The 16,409-nt window shown below is 56.8% G+C and overlaps 1 protein-coding gene across 1 annotated transcript; it reads right to left on the bottom strand.

The window, feature by feature from the left end:
- Nucleotides 1-1,726: 1,726 nt before the first annotated feature.
- SRF (serum response factor) lies at nucleotides 1,727-16,004 on the bottom strand. The gene is made up of 7 exons (XM_071421441.1): nucleotides 15,435-16,004; nucleotides 13,835-14,101; nucleotides 8,532-8,790; nucleotides 6,302-6,421; nucleotides 5,412-5,603; nucleotides 4,840-4,916; nucleotides 1,727-4,576 (listed from the first exon to the last, which is right to left on the bottom strand). The coding sequence occupies exons 1-7, from the start codon at nucleotides 15,876-15,878 to the stop codon at nucleotides 4,481-4,483; spliced, it is 1,455 nt and encodes a 484-aa protein (XP_071277542.1). The 5' UTR covers nucleotides 15,879-16,004; the 3' UTR covers nucleotides 1,727-4,480.
- Between the last annotated feature and the right edge of the window lie 405 nt (nucleotides 16,005-16,409).

Below are 16,409 nucleotides of genomic sequence, written 5' to 3'. Positions count from 1 at the left end.
GGCCTCTGGCCCTGGGGTAGTTCTAGCCCTGCACCCACCCTCCATCCACCCTGCTGGCTTCAGTGGCAGCTGTGCTGGCTCCCAGCAGGTTTGGGGCTCTGAGATGCTGCCCTGTTCTCAGTGCTACTGCAGAGCCAGCCGAAGCCAGCTGCACACAAATTTGGCCTGTTTCCAGCTCTGGTGTCACACTGATCTGAAATGGCTATACCATAAAATCTAAATTCTTATCCTGTGCCCATACTGCCCTTCCTTGGGGTGCAAGTTTCTATCAGTCTGATAAGATTTGTTTTAAATTATAAACAATCATTAAAATCATCAGCTAACTAGATGAGACTTTGCTTTCTTATTTGATCTTGGAGCAACTTGTATGTGCCCAACCTAATTTCTACCCTCACTACTAATGAAATGGATTAGACAATTTCCATGTTTTACAATAGCAATCAGCAATTAATCCAAACAATATAATTGCAATTAATTATAGGCTGGATAAAACAGTGCAGTGCTGCATCAGTTTGTGGAGACCATCCTCTAAACCTATGGGCACCAGTGGTGGATTGTAAAGGTTTGTGTTTCCAAGCCACACTCTTGATTTCTCCATTAGCACATGTGATCTCTGTTGGTGCTATTGATGCTTTCTTTCCAGAATCCCATGGATGCTCTTGAAATCTCTGTTTTCAATTAATATGTCATTTTCCTTCCCTGTTCACTACCAAGACATCTTGTTTGTGACAAGGAGAGGTTTTCTGTGGTATTCACATGGCCTGCTTATGTCTTTGCTCTGATGGTCTCCACACCATGCTTAGTAAGTGTTTTATCCTAAAAGTAAAGATCTGTATCTGTGGTATCTTGCTCCATGGTGTGCAAGTGACACACAGGCCCCTGTGCCCAGGTGATGTGGGATTGCTTGTGCTGAGAGGGCATTTATAGTGTTGAACCACGAGCCACACCTGTGTAGGCACAGGGCTAAAAGTGAGGTTGTGCTGTAAAAGGGAGGCACCTCACCTCCTCATGGGGAAAGAGTAATTTCAGCTGTCTAAGCACTTTCTGTACAATCCTCTTCCCCCCTGAGGTATTTTCTCCAAACTGCACTTTTATCAGTGCTCAGCTTTCCTCACACTATACTGGCTCCAGGAGCTGATGCCATGGAGTGGCCAGCAGCTGCATTTTTAGCTGCCATACTCTGGCCCCACAGCCCTGATGATTGCAATAATCCCCTCTCCCTTTGGGTTTATTCACACCTTTGGACACTTTTCTGAGCCTCCGTGTGTCCTTAATCTGGCTTCTAAGCCCCTGCCTGACTTTAAGTTATGTCTCTCCAGACTGATTTTGAATATTGCCATATCTTCTCATAGCAGTTTTCTGCAGGGAATTTAAGTTTCCCTGTTCCTCCCTATTAGCACCCATGAATTAGAAAAATTCTTTACCAAAATTCCCTGTTCCTCCTCATTGCTGTTTTTTATTTCTCTCGACTGACACAATGCCCTGCTCACCAGGGACACTGTTCCAGAGCTTTCAGGAAAGAGCCCTCACAGCACTTCTGTCAGGCTCTGGCCCACACATTAGGTTGAGATTCCAGAGGATAAGTCCAGGTGGTCAGGAATAACCTGTGCAGGAGGCAGTAGGGATAGAAACTTTTGTGAGGAGCCCCTCTTTCCCCTGATCCCCAACTGCTGGCCCTCAGGTGTGCATCACCCCCTCCCACAAAGCATGGTCAAGATCCCAAATCTGTGCACAAAATGATAACATTTATTGAAAGAGTAAATTTTTTTTTAATACAAAAGAAAGCTCTGTACATAGTACTGTGATTACTTCCACATCCTTCCAGAAACACAACCCTGGAAACTGGAGGGGAAAAAAAAAATAATCCCACACACACTTATGCGTACACACACACACACACGCGCGCGCACACACACCCCTCAAACCAGTAAAATGAACTAAAAATGTCACCACACAATAAATGCCATTTCATCCCTGATACACAAGTGTTCTTACAAGTCTGCACTTAAATAAAATACACCATTAGCGTTTAACCAGCAGTTGCCTTTGGGGAGCCAGGGAGGGGATGCAGTCATACACCCTGTAGCAGCAGGGGCTCTCCTGCCCTTCTGGCCCAACAGCTCTGCTCCATAGTGCCAGCAGAAGCAAAGCAGAGCAAAGCCAGGCCACAGTGATGTGCTGGGGCAAAGGACAATGCAAACTCTGATCCCACACTTCTCCCTGGATGAACTCCTAGGTATCTATGTGGTTTTGGAAGCATCACGGAGCAGTTTTCCTACACTGAGCCATGGGATACGGCTCAGCACTCCCACATGCTCTGAGCTGCAGGGTTTGCATCACTCTTAGAGCAAGAATTGTAAGGGGAGGCAGCATGCAACATCACCCTCACCAGATAGGCCACTTCACTCCCCACGAGCCCTTCCCAGGCTGCTAACAGATCAAGGGCTGAAAGGCTCTTCTGTGAATTCTTTGCACAGGGAGCTTGGAGGAGACCTGTCCCCATCTGTGCGCTGCAGAATGGCTGCAGAGGGGGAAGTACAGCCCAGATTGTCACCCATGAGTTCAGGAGATGCTGCCTGCACAGCAAGCAGGGAGAACAGGGATTAGCCACTGCTGGTCACTCACCACAGGGAGGAGTGGGGACACCCATATCCCTTAGGCAGTCACAGGCACCACTGCTCCGTGCCAAGAGCAGTGACAGTGACAGAACAGCTGCAGGTCCCTGGACCAGGAGTGAACAGGGTGGTCATCAGAAAACCCAGCCCCCCTCTGGCTCCTGGGCACACTGCAAACTGGCTGCTTCTGAGGAATGGGCTTACCACTTCCAGAGACCAGCCACTGCTGGTCTTCACTTGACTTCTGCCCATTAAGCCCAAAAGTATGGGTATGAAGTCCTTGTTACAGTTAAGTAGGAAACAAGCATCCCACTCGGTTCAGCTTGATCCCTGGCACATGCTGGTGGATGGAGAGTGCAGCTTAAACGCTAATGCTGAGGGAACATGTCCAAGGTTACAATACAAACTCAAAAGCAAGGCCCCTTTCCTGCCTCCATGCCCGCCCACCCACCCCTCTCCCATCCCCCTGGTACAAACCCCATTAAAACTGTACAGGAGCCAAACTTTTATTCCTTAAAGAATTACATAAATACTGAGTTTAACACTTAGAAAAATAAAGTAATTTTCTTTTTTTTCTTTTTTTTTTTTTTCTCTCCAAGGCTTCTTTTGTCTTTTAACTTAAAAAAAAAAAAAAAAAGTTACAGTAGCTGCTTCTTCCCCTAAGGACTCAGCAGCTTCTCTCACTTGCTCACTCTCCCTCCAGGGACAGGGCTAGGTAGCAGAGCCATTCACAGCAATTCCCATGCAGGACCAAGCATGCCCCAGCCCTTCTCCCCCAGCCTTGCTGAGCATCACAGCTGCTCCCCCGCAGCCCAGGATGGCCTGCAGGTCACCCTGGTGCTCAGAGGAAGAGCCTGCCACCTGCCCAGCAGCTCAGTGCCCCACGGGCTCTTCCCTTTGACATTTGAGTTGTTTCTCCACCTTGCATCAGATACAGAAATTTAGAAAGCGCTGGCTGGAGCTGCAGGGGGATGTAGGACAGACCCAGCCAAGTTCCCCTGGGTGTATGGAGTCCAGAAGCAGGGTGAGGGCTGAGAGTGCGGGGCTGAGCAGAGCACAGGGCCCCTGAGGAGCTCGCCAGGGCATCTTTGTGTTCCTGGGCATCTATCTCACCACCTCACCTGTGCAAGGGCAGCCGCCGGGGCAGGGCCAGTCAGGCTGTAAATCTGCCAGGCAGCCCAGCGAGGAGGCACTGAGGGCAGAGGGCTCACTGTAGTGCATACGAGGAGGACAGGGCCACGTGCCACCAGCTGTGTCCTGCCCTCCGGGGAGAGGGCATGCAGGCCCAGAGATGCACATGCAAGCTGGCCCTTCTCTCCTGTCCGGAGCCCAGGGTGAGTTGCTGCGGCCAGGACCTGTCACCCCCACAAAGGCACATTGCTGAGGCCAGCAGCACAGCCACAACCCACTCTGCTCCAAGCTGCACCTGCACGACAGCTCCGGGTCTAAGCTGAGCCCCACACAGAGTAAATACTCATGGGCAAGGTGACTCAGAGCACCCAGAAGGAGCCAGAGCCTCCAGCTGGGAATGGCCTGCAGTATTTATTTACAGTGCAGAGCAATCCTCCCCTCAAAAGACAAATTTCTTTGGCTGGCGTGAGACAAGCACAGCTATTGCAGCATCCAAATGCCCCAAGCCCTGCACGGCCCCAGCACGGCTCCACCCGGGGTGGGTCCTGCAGCCCCACGCGCATGCCTGTGTGTGTGGGGGTGGGTGAGTGCGTGTGTGTGTGTGCATGTGTGGATGAAGGAAACGTGAAAAGGCAACAATAAATAACTGGTGCAGTCTGTACGAGAAGGAGTCGCTGCCAGCCCCAACACTGGCGTGACAAGCCAGAAAACAGAAGGCCGGCAGCAGAGGCCTCTCAGTCACTCTTGACGCTGTGTGAGGTGTCCAAGTTGACCACCTGCAGCTCCGTCAGGCTGCTGCCACTGCTGCTCTGCTGCCCGATGACAGCCATCTAGAGAGAGAAGGGAGGAGGAACCACTGGGGGACAGCACGCCCGGAGACCGTGTGTGCCAGCAGCCAGGGGGCACTGTCCTTCCCGGGCACCCATCCAAGGAGGATGAGACTCCCTCACCCAAGGGTGGGTAGCACAGAGCGCATTCCCAGACCTGAGGACTGATCCTACCCAGCCAGGTCTGCCCAGACACACAAAGGATGTGCAGGCAGAAGAGCAAGAATAAGCCCTGCACGCACCTTCAAGACCTACTCTGTGCCTACCTGGTGAAGCTGGACAGCTGAGACTGGGATCTGAACCGTGCCTGATGGGGCTGTCAGGAACACTTGGGGGACGCCACCTGCCACAGAGAGAAGCACAAATGACACTGTTCCTTAAAAAGGGTTCCCCCATGGATCCTTTATCTGAGCTCCATGGAGCTACTCAATGACAAAGCTGCCTATCTGCACACATGGAGACATTCCAGAAGAAAGCCACGTTCACCAGTTTTCCAAATGCTGGGAAAAGCAGGCACAAGGCCTCAATCCAAGTCTTGCCTGTGTGGCTTCATGCTACTTTTCCCCCCTCTCCAGAGCTTCCTGGCTCCCTGTGCTGCCAGCCCATCCCAGAAACCTCACCCTCCTTTTTACCCATCAACAGCTCGTGCAATCCTTTGCACAAGAGAACGGCAAAACCTAAAAACACACATCGAGCATCACCCTTGCCAGGCCTTTGTGCAGCCACCAGGACTGCTGGGAAGAAAACCCTTTGTGATACAGCATAAATACGCGTGGGAGGAGAAAAACCAGGGTGTCAGTGCACTCTCAGGGAGCACTGCCCTGGCCAGCTGCCTTACCCTGATCCTGGACCTGGCCGTGGGACACCTGCATGGCTGAGGGCGCCTGCGGGAAAGCGTTGAGCACGGCGAGCCCGCCGTCGGCCAGGCCGGAGGTGGGCGCGTACATCACCGCGTGCGGGCTGGGGTACATCATGTGGCCGCCCACGGTGGTTGGCACAGACGACGTCATGATGGTCGCTGGGAGGGTCACTGCCAGCGGGACAGAGCACATGTGAGCACAGAAAGGAACCTGCCACGCTCATAGGCCTGCTCAGCACCCCCGTCCCAGCCACCCCGGGCGTGCTGTGCTGAGGCACAGCTCATGGAGATACCTATCTCTGTCTTCCACCCCAGAGATGAAGCAGGAGAGCTCAAACCTCTCCTTTCATGAGTATGAAGGGGCAGGAAAACACAGTAGCCAGACATCCCAGGACTGAATTCAACTTGTATCTCAATTCCCCGATGAAACTTCAATAGAGCTGTTGAACTAGATTCAGCCTGCATCCAGGCACCTGAACTCAGATTCTGCTGACAAAGAGATGCCTTCTGCATAGACAGTAAAAATCTCAAGCAGATGTGAGCCGATGCCTTGTGCTAGAGGCAATGCTGGCTCACTAAGAAACCCCTTGAGAACTCAGCAACCTGTTCCCAGCTCCATGCTGCAAGTGAGAGCAGATGATGTATGTGGAGAGGCTCTGAAATCCCCTGTAAGGTACCCTACGCCTACATAGGATACAGTGTAGCACAGGACCTGGCAACAGGGAGCAATACACCTGGGAAACTGTCAGCCTTGGATAGAGCTGGCCTGAAGAAGGAAACTGGCCAGGGTGCTGGTGTGAGGCTTGTTGGTGTGAGGTGTGTGAGGTGGTGAGTGGTTAGGAAGGCAGACAGAAGGTGGGTACCGGTACCTGTTCCGCTGGAAGAGGTCTGGGTAAGGTCAGTGCTGCTGTCACTAGAGGGAGACGTTTGCTGCGGTGCCTGGTGCACCTGGATTGCCTGGACTGGAACCTGCTGAGCCATGGTACCACCTGGGGAGAGAGAGGAGCCTGTCAAGCCCATGGCTCCACAGGGATACAGGCACTCTGGGCCATGTGAAAGCCCCAGTCCTTCTCTGGCTGCACACAGCTGCACAGCACTGCTCTGTGCTGCACTGGGGGAGGCCACACAGAAGCAGTGTGTGGCAGAAACCAGAGACCAAAACCTGCTCTTTCCTGGCACATGGGCCAGGAAGGGGTTAACTGGCCTACGAAGCTCCAAGACTGAAGAAAAGGCCACAACAACTTTTGCCCAACTCCTAGCCGTGGTTCAAGAACATCTGGGATCCTCCTTGCCATTCCTGGTTCCACCAAGACACAGAACAGATGTTGGGAGGAGAGGGCCCAGCCTTTCCTTCCCAGAGAGGAGCCAGTTCTGCAAGGATCACCCTGCTGCAATAAGTGGAACCACAAGAGCCCAAATGCCCACACCAGCTGGGCTCTGCTGCCTTCACACTCTGGAGCCCAGCTCCATCCTCCACAGGGCACTCAGGGTGCAGCTCTCACCCCTCTGGTGACATTACAGTGCCCTACAGAGGAATTAGAGAACAGCTGGTCTCATGGTGTGCATCCCAGAGCTGCAGGCCACACAGCCTCTGCCCCAGACCACTCCCTGCAAAGCACTTCAGATCCAGAAACACAGCTTGGCACAGCAAGGTCTCCTAAGGCTGAGGTCCTGCCTCCAGAGGGAAGAGCAAGGGATGCCAGAGAGCAAGAATCACTGGCCAGCTTGCTCAGACTGGGCATTTCCCCACACATCACACCCCAGAGACACACATCAGTTAATTCTCCTCCTCCAGATCACAAGGGAAATCCAGTTCCCTTGAATGGGAGCCTGCTGTCTGCCCAGGCCCCCAGGAGCTTTAAGCATTCCAAGAAAGCACAGGAGTTACCAGAGTCATGGACTCAGGCGCAAACAGGCAGGACACGAGAAACACTGTGTCACTCAGCACTGGTCCCCAGATGATGGATGCCACCACAAAGGAGAGCTCAGCCCTACTCTGAAACTCCATCCAGGAACAATCCCAGCCCAAGAACAAACACCTGGACAGCCTTAACTCAGAAGAAGAAGAAATTCCTACAAAGGACAGTGCACACAAGATAGCAGAGCAGCACCATTACTCTGCTCTGGGTCTCCCCTAACCTCTGCACTGTGGTTCAGTGGCTGACTGCAGATACAAACACAGAAGCAAGGGCAGCTGCTCAGAGCCAAATGCCAGCACTCAATAAACAACCACTGGGCACCTCAGCCCCTGTACTACCCCTCCATCAGTTCTAGCAGCACAGCTCATCCTCAGCACAGCTGCACTAGGGACCTGCCTCTTCTGCCTTTGTTAGCCACAGGCCAAGCCCTGGGGCATGAGACTGAAAATCTGCTGCTTGCCTTGGTCTGCATCCCCCAGGATGCTGCTCCAGCTTATGTCAAGTATTTTCTGCCCTGTCTTCCCATCTCTCCCCAGCAGCCACAGCCAGGGTTCCCTGTGCTCTGCCTCCTCTGTGCTCCCACGGTCAGGGGTCAGCTCTGTGGCCAGGCCAAGACCCCCAGAGACACCTCCATTCCCCATCTCTAGCAAGAGGAGGAGGAGGAGAAGTGAGTGCTGACCTGTCAGCGACACAATATGCCCTCCAGCTCTGGCAGGGATGTGGAAGACTGTCTGCTGTGCCTGCTGCAGCTGTCCAGCTGTACCCATGACCAGCTGGCCCTGCTGGCTGGAAAGAGCCAGGGAGTGTGGCTGTAAGTGAGTGAGAGGAATGGCAGGGGTCCCTGGAGAAAGGGAAGCAGCTGCTGAAAGGAGGGAGAAAGAAAGGCTTCATCATCACCAGCTCTTTTCACTCCCTCCAGGCTTCTGGGTGCTGCCCTGGGGTCCCAGCTCAGCTCCCTGCCACCTCCCAGCAGCAAGGCCAGCTGGTACCTCTCTAAAGAAACACTCTCTACATGACCCTTCTCCAGCCACTGGGTTTGAGCATGGAATCACAGCCAGGCTCACCTTACGGCAGCAACCACTCTGCTTCCCTTCTGCCACTAGGCCTCCTCTCCCCTGGAGAGAACAGCAGCACACTCCAGGTGCAGACATGGACGAACACAGTCTCTAAAGGCACTGACCTGACATGAGGGTGAAGCCAGTGGGTATCGGCATGAGGCCCCCAGACGTCACTGCACTGGCTCCAGTAGTCTTCAGCACTGTCCCGTTGGCACTGGTGACGGCATTGGGGCTGATGCTGGCAGACACTGGCGCCAGGTAATTGGTGATGGGGAATGACGGGCCACTGCTGACCTGCATGGAGGTCGAGGTGGTCGGGGCTGTCTGGATGGATGTTGTTCCCGGCAGGTTGGTGACAGTGAACGCGGGTTTCAGGGCGTCCTACAAAAGGAGACATTGTGACAGCTCGCACCAGCCCATGAGGCATCTGCCCGTGAGACCAAACCAGGCTCTCTGTAGGTTGCATCATCCCCTTTCCAAACCATACCCCCCACAGCCTGCTGCCAGCACATGGAGCAGAGCCAGGGGAGCAGAGAAGAGCTGCTTGCACAAGCATGAGGAGAGCTGGAGAGAGCTCCACATAAACTTTAGATGCTGGCCCAGGGCCACAGAGGTCCCCTGAGAACCCTCCCTACAACACACCAGGGGACAAAGCAACTGTTCCAGTCCCCAGGAGTGCCCAAAATGTCTAAGAAGAGAATAGCCTCTTTTTGGCACACACCAGGCAAAAGCAGCCCTTGCAGGGACAAATATAAAGGCATAGAGTCTCCTGTCAGGAACACACACCACTTCCCTTAAGGCAGGAAACACAAGACCAAGAACAAGTGGAGAACTGGCTCTTAAAAGCAGCTGTACACTGGAAGTGATGGGGGAAGAGGTGACTAAAGGCAAACCTGGACACGAGGGAGGTCCAAACCCAGCCCTGACAGCAGCTTTGGCAGGCCCTGGGGAATGCCTCCACACATCTCCTGAAGCAGAGGCCAGGAGAACCTGACCACAGGAAGCACCTGTGTGCCAATCCACTGGCAGGAGACGGGCGTGAGGCAAACGCTTCCAAAGGACCCCCCACGTGTTCACTGCAGCCAGCACGGTCCTGCAAGGAGCCTCAGAGGACAGCACTGCCAGGGGAGCTGAGCACCAGGAAAGGGCTCTGTGCTGGGCCAGCACTGGCCTGAGAGACTGGCATCCCAGGTGTGGGAACGAAGGTGGAATGTGCGTGCCAAGCTGCAGCAACACTTTCGTTTCCACAGCCACAAAGCATGTGGCTGGATGTGCCTTGCATCTGCAGGAACCAACCAAGCCCAGCATGACTCCTGCTGCCTCTGGCAGTCACACCTCACCTAACTTCCCTCCATCCCCCAAATCCCCTTTGGAATACCCAGGGTGCCCGTGACTCCTCTCCTGCCCCGCTCATCTGGCCAAGAGCACGCTGAGAATGCAGTGCTTCACAGGAGCCCGTGTCACAGAGCACAGGCAACCTGCTGTGCCCGTGCCCTGACACAGCTGCCAGCACGCCTGGCAAGAGTTAAGGCTGCCACACTCCCACCCCTCCCACTGCAGCTGGTGGGCCCAGCTCTCCCACGTGCTAAGCCTTGTTCCCAGCTTGTCAAGCTGCCAGGAGCAAGGAATTCACAGCTCAACGAACAGCTAAAAAAGGGAAGGCAGCCCATTTTGGACAGGGGGATCCAATCCCAGGCACTCAGTCAGGCTCCAGGGCCCAGGGAGGGAGGAGAGCAACACCCCTCTGCCTTGGCACCGCGGTCCCTGAAGTCCAAATTAGCAGAGGCACGTGATAACAGAGCGGAGCCCAGCAGAGGCACTTTCCATTAGCTCAACCACAAACTCCTGCCATCCCACATGGGACATGGGAGGCTGTGGGTGCCCTCCCCACGTGGGTGACAGGGCAGAGCTCTCCCCAGCCCACTAGGGAGCCAGAGCAGAGTTGGGCAGGACAGGTGCTGTTCCCAGTTGGAAAAGCCAGGGTTGCTCATGCCCAGCTATAGCTCTAGGGTAGTATACCCATGAGATATAACCCCCAAGCAGCCGGGGCACTTAGCACCCAGTCACACTCCATACTCCCAGGCCTGGAGAAGGCATCCCAGAAAGTTCACAGCACTCTACTCAGGGAGATTCTCAGGGCTCCCTAGAAATACGAGGGCAAACCTCAGTACAAAACAAAGGTGCTTGTTTGGGAGAGAGGCTGTGGCAACAGACTTGAATCATGCACAGCTCATCTCTGCCCTCCCTATTCTGACCCTGTTGAGACTCAGATTCCTCCCATCTTTATTGTGCTTCTCTTGGGCTGCAGCAACAGCTCCCAATACAGAAAGAGAGCTGGGAGAGACTTTGGGATTGGACACCCACTGTCATCTCCTCATAACTCTCAGTGATACCCTGGGCACCTTGGCTCTTCTCAGCACCCTGCAAAGCCCAGACCACATACATGAGACAAGTCATGGGTCACTTCAGCAGACATCACCCAAGGGGCCGGGGACAGCAGCCCTGAAAGCTCTTCCCTTCCTGATCCAGCTGCACATCCATTCCAGCTCAGGGCAAACCTCAGTGTCTGCAGAAGCAGCACACAGCAGAGGTGCAGCACAGCAGCAGGTGTCTGCCCAGACCCTCACCACTGCTTTGCAGCATGAGGAGGTCACAGGGCACAGACCAGGCCAGCTGATGCCCATCCTGGACCACAGCAGGGTCTTGGGGACAGAAACGATCCCACTCCACAGCTTTTAGGGACTGCCTGAGGCAATGTTGTTCAGCATGGCCCAGACACCCAGACAGAATTATTACACAGGTGTAGCAGGACAACAAGGCTCAGAGGGGTATGGGAAATCCCAATCTGGTTTCCAACACCTGGTCTGTGTTCCAGATGTAGAAAGTCCCATGTTTTCCCATTCCAGAGAGATGACCAGATCGGGGCTATTCCCATGCTCTCAGCCCAATCTAGAGCCTCTGAGCTCCTTCCAAAATATCCTTTCCCACACAAGCACACCCAGGAGACTGCACACAGGCAGTGTCCTTTGGGGCCTGCAAAAGATGAGAGAGGTATCACCATGAGGATACAGCTACCGTCTCTAAAGTACAGCAAGCCCCAATCCCAGCACCCCAGCAGGGAGTTTGGGTCTGGCACAGCAGGAGGATTTCAGAGCTGCTGCTGGTGTAGCACAGAGGAATAACCAGCAGGCTGCTGACTGCAGGTGACAGCCTGGCTGTGTTGCTCTCCCCACTCTGCTGCAGCACTGAACACAAGCAGGTTTTGTCCATACAGAGGTCTGAGAAGCAGAGTTCACACAAGACCAAAGTGTCTTTTGGAGCATCCCATGTGGCTGGACCTGACAGTCCAGGCACCCAATCTCCTGCCACCTCCTCCAGTGAGGCACCTGCAACCCAGCCTTGTGCACCAGTCACCCATCAGCAAGCCCCAGCCACCCAGCATGGCCCATGCACAGGCTCCTTTCATCCTCAGAAGACTCCGTGGTCTATCTGAATTGAGCTGGTCTCTGCCCAGCCACCAACCAGGCTTCCAGGCCTGCAGAAGGCACAACAGGACAGCCCTTGTCCCCAGCCCCAGGGCTTGCCATGGCAGGAACTCTCAGCCAGCCAGGGGTGGATTTATTCACAATGTCAAGCAGAAGACAGGGCCATAGGGCTCCTCCAGCCTCTCATCAAATGCTGGCTGTGGCCACAAGGCACCCCACACTAAGCATTGGCACTGGGATGGAGCTTTCAGGGTTGCATCAGACACGGAGAATAGAGAAGTTGTGTTAAGAAGGTCTCTGCAGAGTAACTGCACCCCAAGGGCACAGTTCCCTTGGGGCCAACTAGCAGAACTTCCAGGAAGAGTACAAAGGGATATAATGTGGTCAAGTCTCATGCCAAGGCCAGGTAATTTGTCTCATTACGAAATGCCCACAGGACTTGCCTTTTCATCCAGGAGAAGCCCAGGAGGCACAAGTCCTTACAAACACAAGCTGCACAAAGGAGAGATTGCTGCTGTTAGAAGGCTTCTTTGTCGACTGGATAGGGCTGGCACAGCTCACAGCAGCAACCAGAGGCAGCCAGGGAAGACATGACAGACTGGGACAGCCAGGACTGCTGCTGGGATCCCATCAGCAGGAGCCATTCTCAAGGACTGTTAAGGGCTGCAGCATGGAGACTCCAGCCACACTTGGGCCCACCACAGCTCCTCTGCCTGCAGGGATCTCTGGGGCTGCTGCTGTTTCTCAGGGCTCGGCAGCAGCTGAGCTTTTGCTTGGTGCAGCACTGCACACATGTGGGGAAGTGGACACTGAGGAACGGGGGTACCCAGCAGCACCATGACCAGAGCTGTTGTGCTGTCACAAAAACAGGCAGCTGAGTACCCCAGCAGCCCCAGACATGCTGGGCACATCTCAGTGCTGCACTCACTACCTTCACAATTACAGCTGAGAGGTCTCCAGGTTCTGTCTGCTTAATGTCTAGAGGCTACTGCATGGCAACAATGCTGTCGCTTGAGCAGGGACAGCTGGAGAGCTCCTACGACAGGGCCAATGGAAGAACACTTTTGCAGCAAGCCTGGTACCCATGACACCGGCACAGCAGGGCTGTTCTAATTCCCAGCACCCAGCAGAACTGCACACAGGCCTGGGAAGCTGTGGCAGAGCCCCAGATTCAGCATGGCATCCCAGTCTTGCACCACAAACTTCCCTGCCTCCCATCTCCAAGCACCTGTGGATCTGAGCACCAGCCCGCAAAGGAAGCGGCAGGGATGTGGGACACAGCTCAGAGGAACAGTGCCAGGGAGTGCAGGGACGAGACCGGGCCCTTCCAGCAGAAAACTGACTCTGCCCAACCGTGCACCCACAGCCAGGCCACCCTGGGCAAAAGGCCACAAGTAACACGGGCAGGCAGGGGCCAGCATCTGCAGGGACAACAGGCAGGGAGCAGAAATGGTCTGTCCAGCCAAATGTTTCCATTCCCCATGTCCTCCCTGCCCCCTTCCAAAACAGCACCAAAGCAAGAGACAGCTGCAGCTTATAAGGAATGTGAGGGGCCCTGCCAGGGACTCTGGCGAGGGAAACCAGGCCTTATAAGGCCATGGAGGCAGAATCAAATTTTTATCAATGAGTGTGAGAGCATGGAGACGCCTGGGGAGAGATAACAGTGCTGAAAGCTGGCCAGGGGGGTGGGCTGGACCAGTGGGGAGCCACGCTGCAAGGGCCAGGAGCAGGATACCTGCCACCCGCTTCCCTCCCTCTCTCAATCACCGCCACTATCAGCCAAGGAGCCAAACAGCCTCGAGATGACACGACACAAGCTCGCTGCAGTGGCAGCGAAAGGGGACTCATCCTCAGCTCCCAGCGCTGCTGTTTAGAGAGGGCTGGGGATGATCAGGGCTCCGAGCACAGCCCAGGCCTCCCTGGGTGCCCAGGAGCATTACCTTGGTCTCCCCGCTGCTGTCCGACTCGGACACCTGGTAGGTGAGGTCCGTCTCCTCAAAGCCAGTGGCACTCATGCGCTGGTCAGTGGTGGGGTCTGAGCGTGGCGGCGAGTCCGGGGAATTGAGGCACGTCTGGATCAGCGCCTTCCCCGTCTCGCTGGTGATCATGGGCTGCAGCTTCCGCGTGGCAAACGTGTACACATGGCCCGTCTCGCTGGCCACCAGCAGCAGGACTTGAGTGCCAGTCAGCGTGGAGAGCTCATAGGCCTGCCAGCGGGACAAGGGAAGAACAGGGAGTCACAGGTGACAGGGACAGCGCACAGTGCAGGACAAGAGTCCCTGCATGTTCCCGCAATGGCTTTCCTTCTCTTCACACCAGCTTCAGCTCCCTGCAACCCCAGAGGAGCTCTGGCCTCTAAAACCAACCCAGTACTGGCTCCCCGCAGGTTGAACTGCCCCATGCTGTATTCCCATCTCCTTTAGCACACCCTTAGGGGATGTGCCTGCCAAGAGGCCATGGGTAGAGTGCTCCCCTCAGTACAGCAGTCTGACAACATGGGGACATGAGATTGTCTCCATTCTGGAAATCCTACTGACTTCTCCACACATATCTGGATACCTCCCTCACCTCACCCTCATTGATGTTACTTGGCACACATCTCTGCTACCTCATTCCCCTCACCAACACCCCATCCAGGCTCCGACCCAGATTTCCCTCTCAGGCTCCAGACCTCTGAGCACAGCTGCACCCAAGCACCCCTGCAGCAAGGCCACCATGCCCCAGGTGAGGAATACCTGTGCACTAGGAAGTGCACTCTTCACATGCCACCACTGCACACCCAGCAGCCTCACAAAAGCTTCTACAGATAGGATGGCCTCATTCCATGTCCCGTACCTCCAAGATGTGCCCAGCGGTACCTCACACCCATTCCCACCTTCCCAGAGTGCATGATGCCCAGCTGAGCTGCGATGCAGCACTACCCAGTTGTTCAGAAGATGCTATGAGCACCACCAGGGATGCAGATCAGCCAGCAGCATCCAAAATCCGCCAAGTTCCTAATCTGTCTTTGCACACCAGGAACCACAGACAGCACTCCGGACCGGCCGAGACGTGGCGTTGGTCCCTTCCGTGGCCGAAGCAGCCAGTCCTACCGGGGGCAGGGCAGGCAGCTGTGCCACCGCACACTCGGTGTTTTGGTGGTGGCTCACAGCGAGGGGCCCCGAGGGCACCGGTCGGCACCGGCCCGAGGCTGGACGCCGCACCGGGATGGGCCCCCCGGGGCACATCACACGCCTGGCGACCGCCAAGCACGGCGGCATCCCCCGGCCCCGGGGGCTCCCGCTCCCGGCCGCCCGGCTCCGTGCCCGAGCTCCGCCGGGGGCTCCCGCGCAGCCCCCCGGAAGGGGCTGGTGCCGGGCCACCCCCCCCGGTCCCGCCCGCGGGACGGGGAAGCCGCCGCCGTTTCCGGGCACGGCCCGCCGGCCTGCTCAGCGCTCGGACCGGGCCGGGACTGCCGCGGACAGGTGGATGCCGGCCGGCATCCCCGCCCGTGCCGGACCGGACCGCCCCCCCGCACCGGCCGGAGTCGCGGGGCCGCACCTTCTTCATGATGCCGGTCTTCCTCTTGCTGAAGGTGGTGTAGCGCCGCAGCTTGTTGTCGATGAACTCCATCTTGATCTTCACCCGGCCCCGCGTCTTCTTCCCGGGCTTGGCGCCGCTCACGGCCCCGCCGCCCCCGCCGCCGCTGTAGGCGGCCGCCGCCGCCGCTCCCGCCGCGGGCCCCGCCGCCGCCGCCGCCGCCGCCGCCTCGGCCAGGCCACGCTTCACGCCGCGCCGCTCGCCGCCCAGCTCCTCCTCCTCGGCCGACTCCGAGTCGCCCTCGCTGCCGCTGTACAGCGCCTCCCGCTTCAGGCAGCCCCCGGGCGCCCCCGCCGCCGCCCCGCCGCCGTTCGCCCCACGCGGCACCGGCGACCGGCCCAGCCCCGAGCCGCGGGCCAGCGCGGCGGCGGCGCCGTTCCCGGCCCCGGCCTGGCTCGGCAACATCGCGGCGGCGAGCGCGGGTCGGGTCGGGCCGGGTCAGGCCGGCCCCGCCATGTCCCCGCCGCGCTCCGCGCTCACGGCCCCGCTCCGCCGCCGCCCCCGCCGCGCCGCGCCGCCCCCATATAAAGCGATACAATGTTGCCTTTTATGGCGAAGGCGCTCCTTATATGGGGCGAGACGGCGCCCCGTCGGGAGGCGCCGTTCCATTGGCTGGCAGCCGCCGAGCGCCGGCGCCCATTGGCCACCGGTTGGCGTTTGATTTGCATACGGTCGGACCGCGCTCGCGTCACGCCCGGGTTGGAACACGCAGGGCGGCTCTTAAAGGGACCGTGCCGCCGGCCGGGACAGCGGGCGCTCGGCCCGGACACGGACCGAGGCGGGGACCGACCGGGGGCTGCGAACGAGAGCGGGGAGACCCCCGGTGCCAGCCCTGCCCCGGGCTCCCTTCCCACCGCCAGCTCCGGGCACGCGGAGCTCTGGCACGGTCCTCGTAGGGGACACAGCACGTGTCTCAAAGATTGCGTGCCTCGCCAT

Source organism: Agelaius tricolor, unplaced genomic scaffold (assembly GCF_023055355.1).
Source record: "Agelaius tricolor isolate 1412-34295 unplaced genomic scaffold, bAgeTri1.0.p SCAF_1, whole genome shotgun sequence".
NCBI classification, from domain to species: Eukaryota; Metazoa; Chordata; class Aves; order Passeriformes; family Icteridae; genus Agelaius; species Agelaius tricolor.
This window is presented reverse-complemented; position numbering and strand designations above follow the sequence as displayed.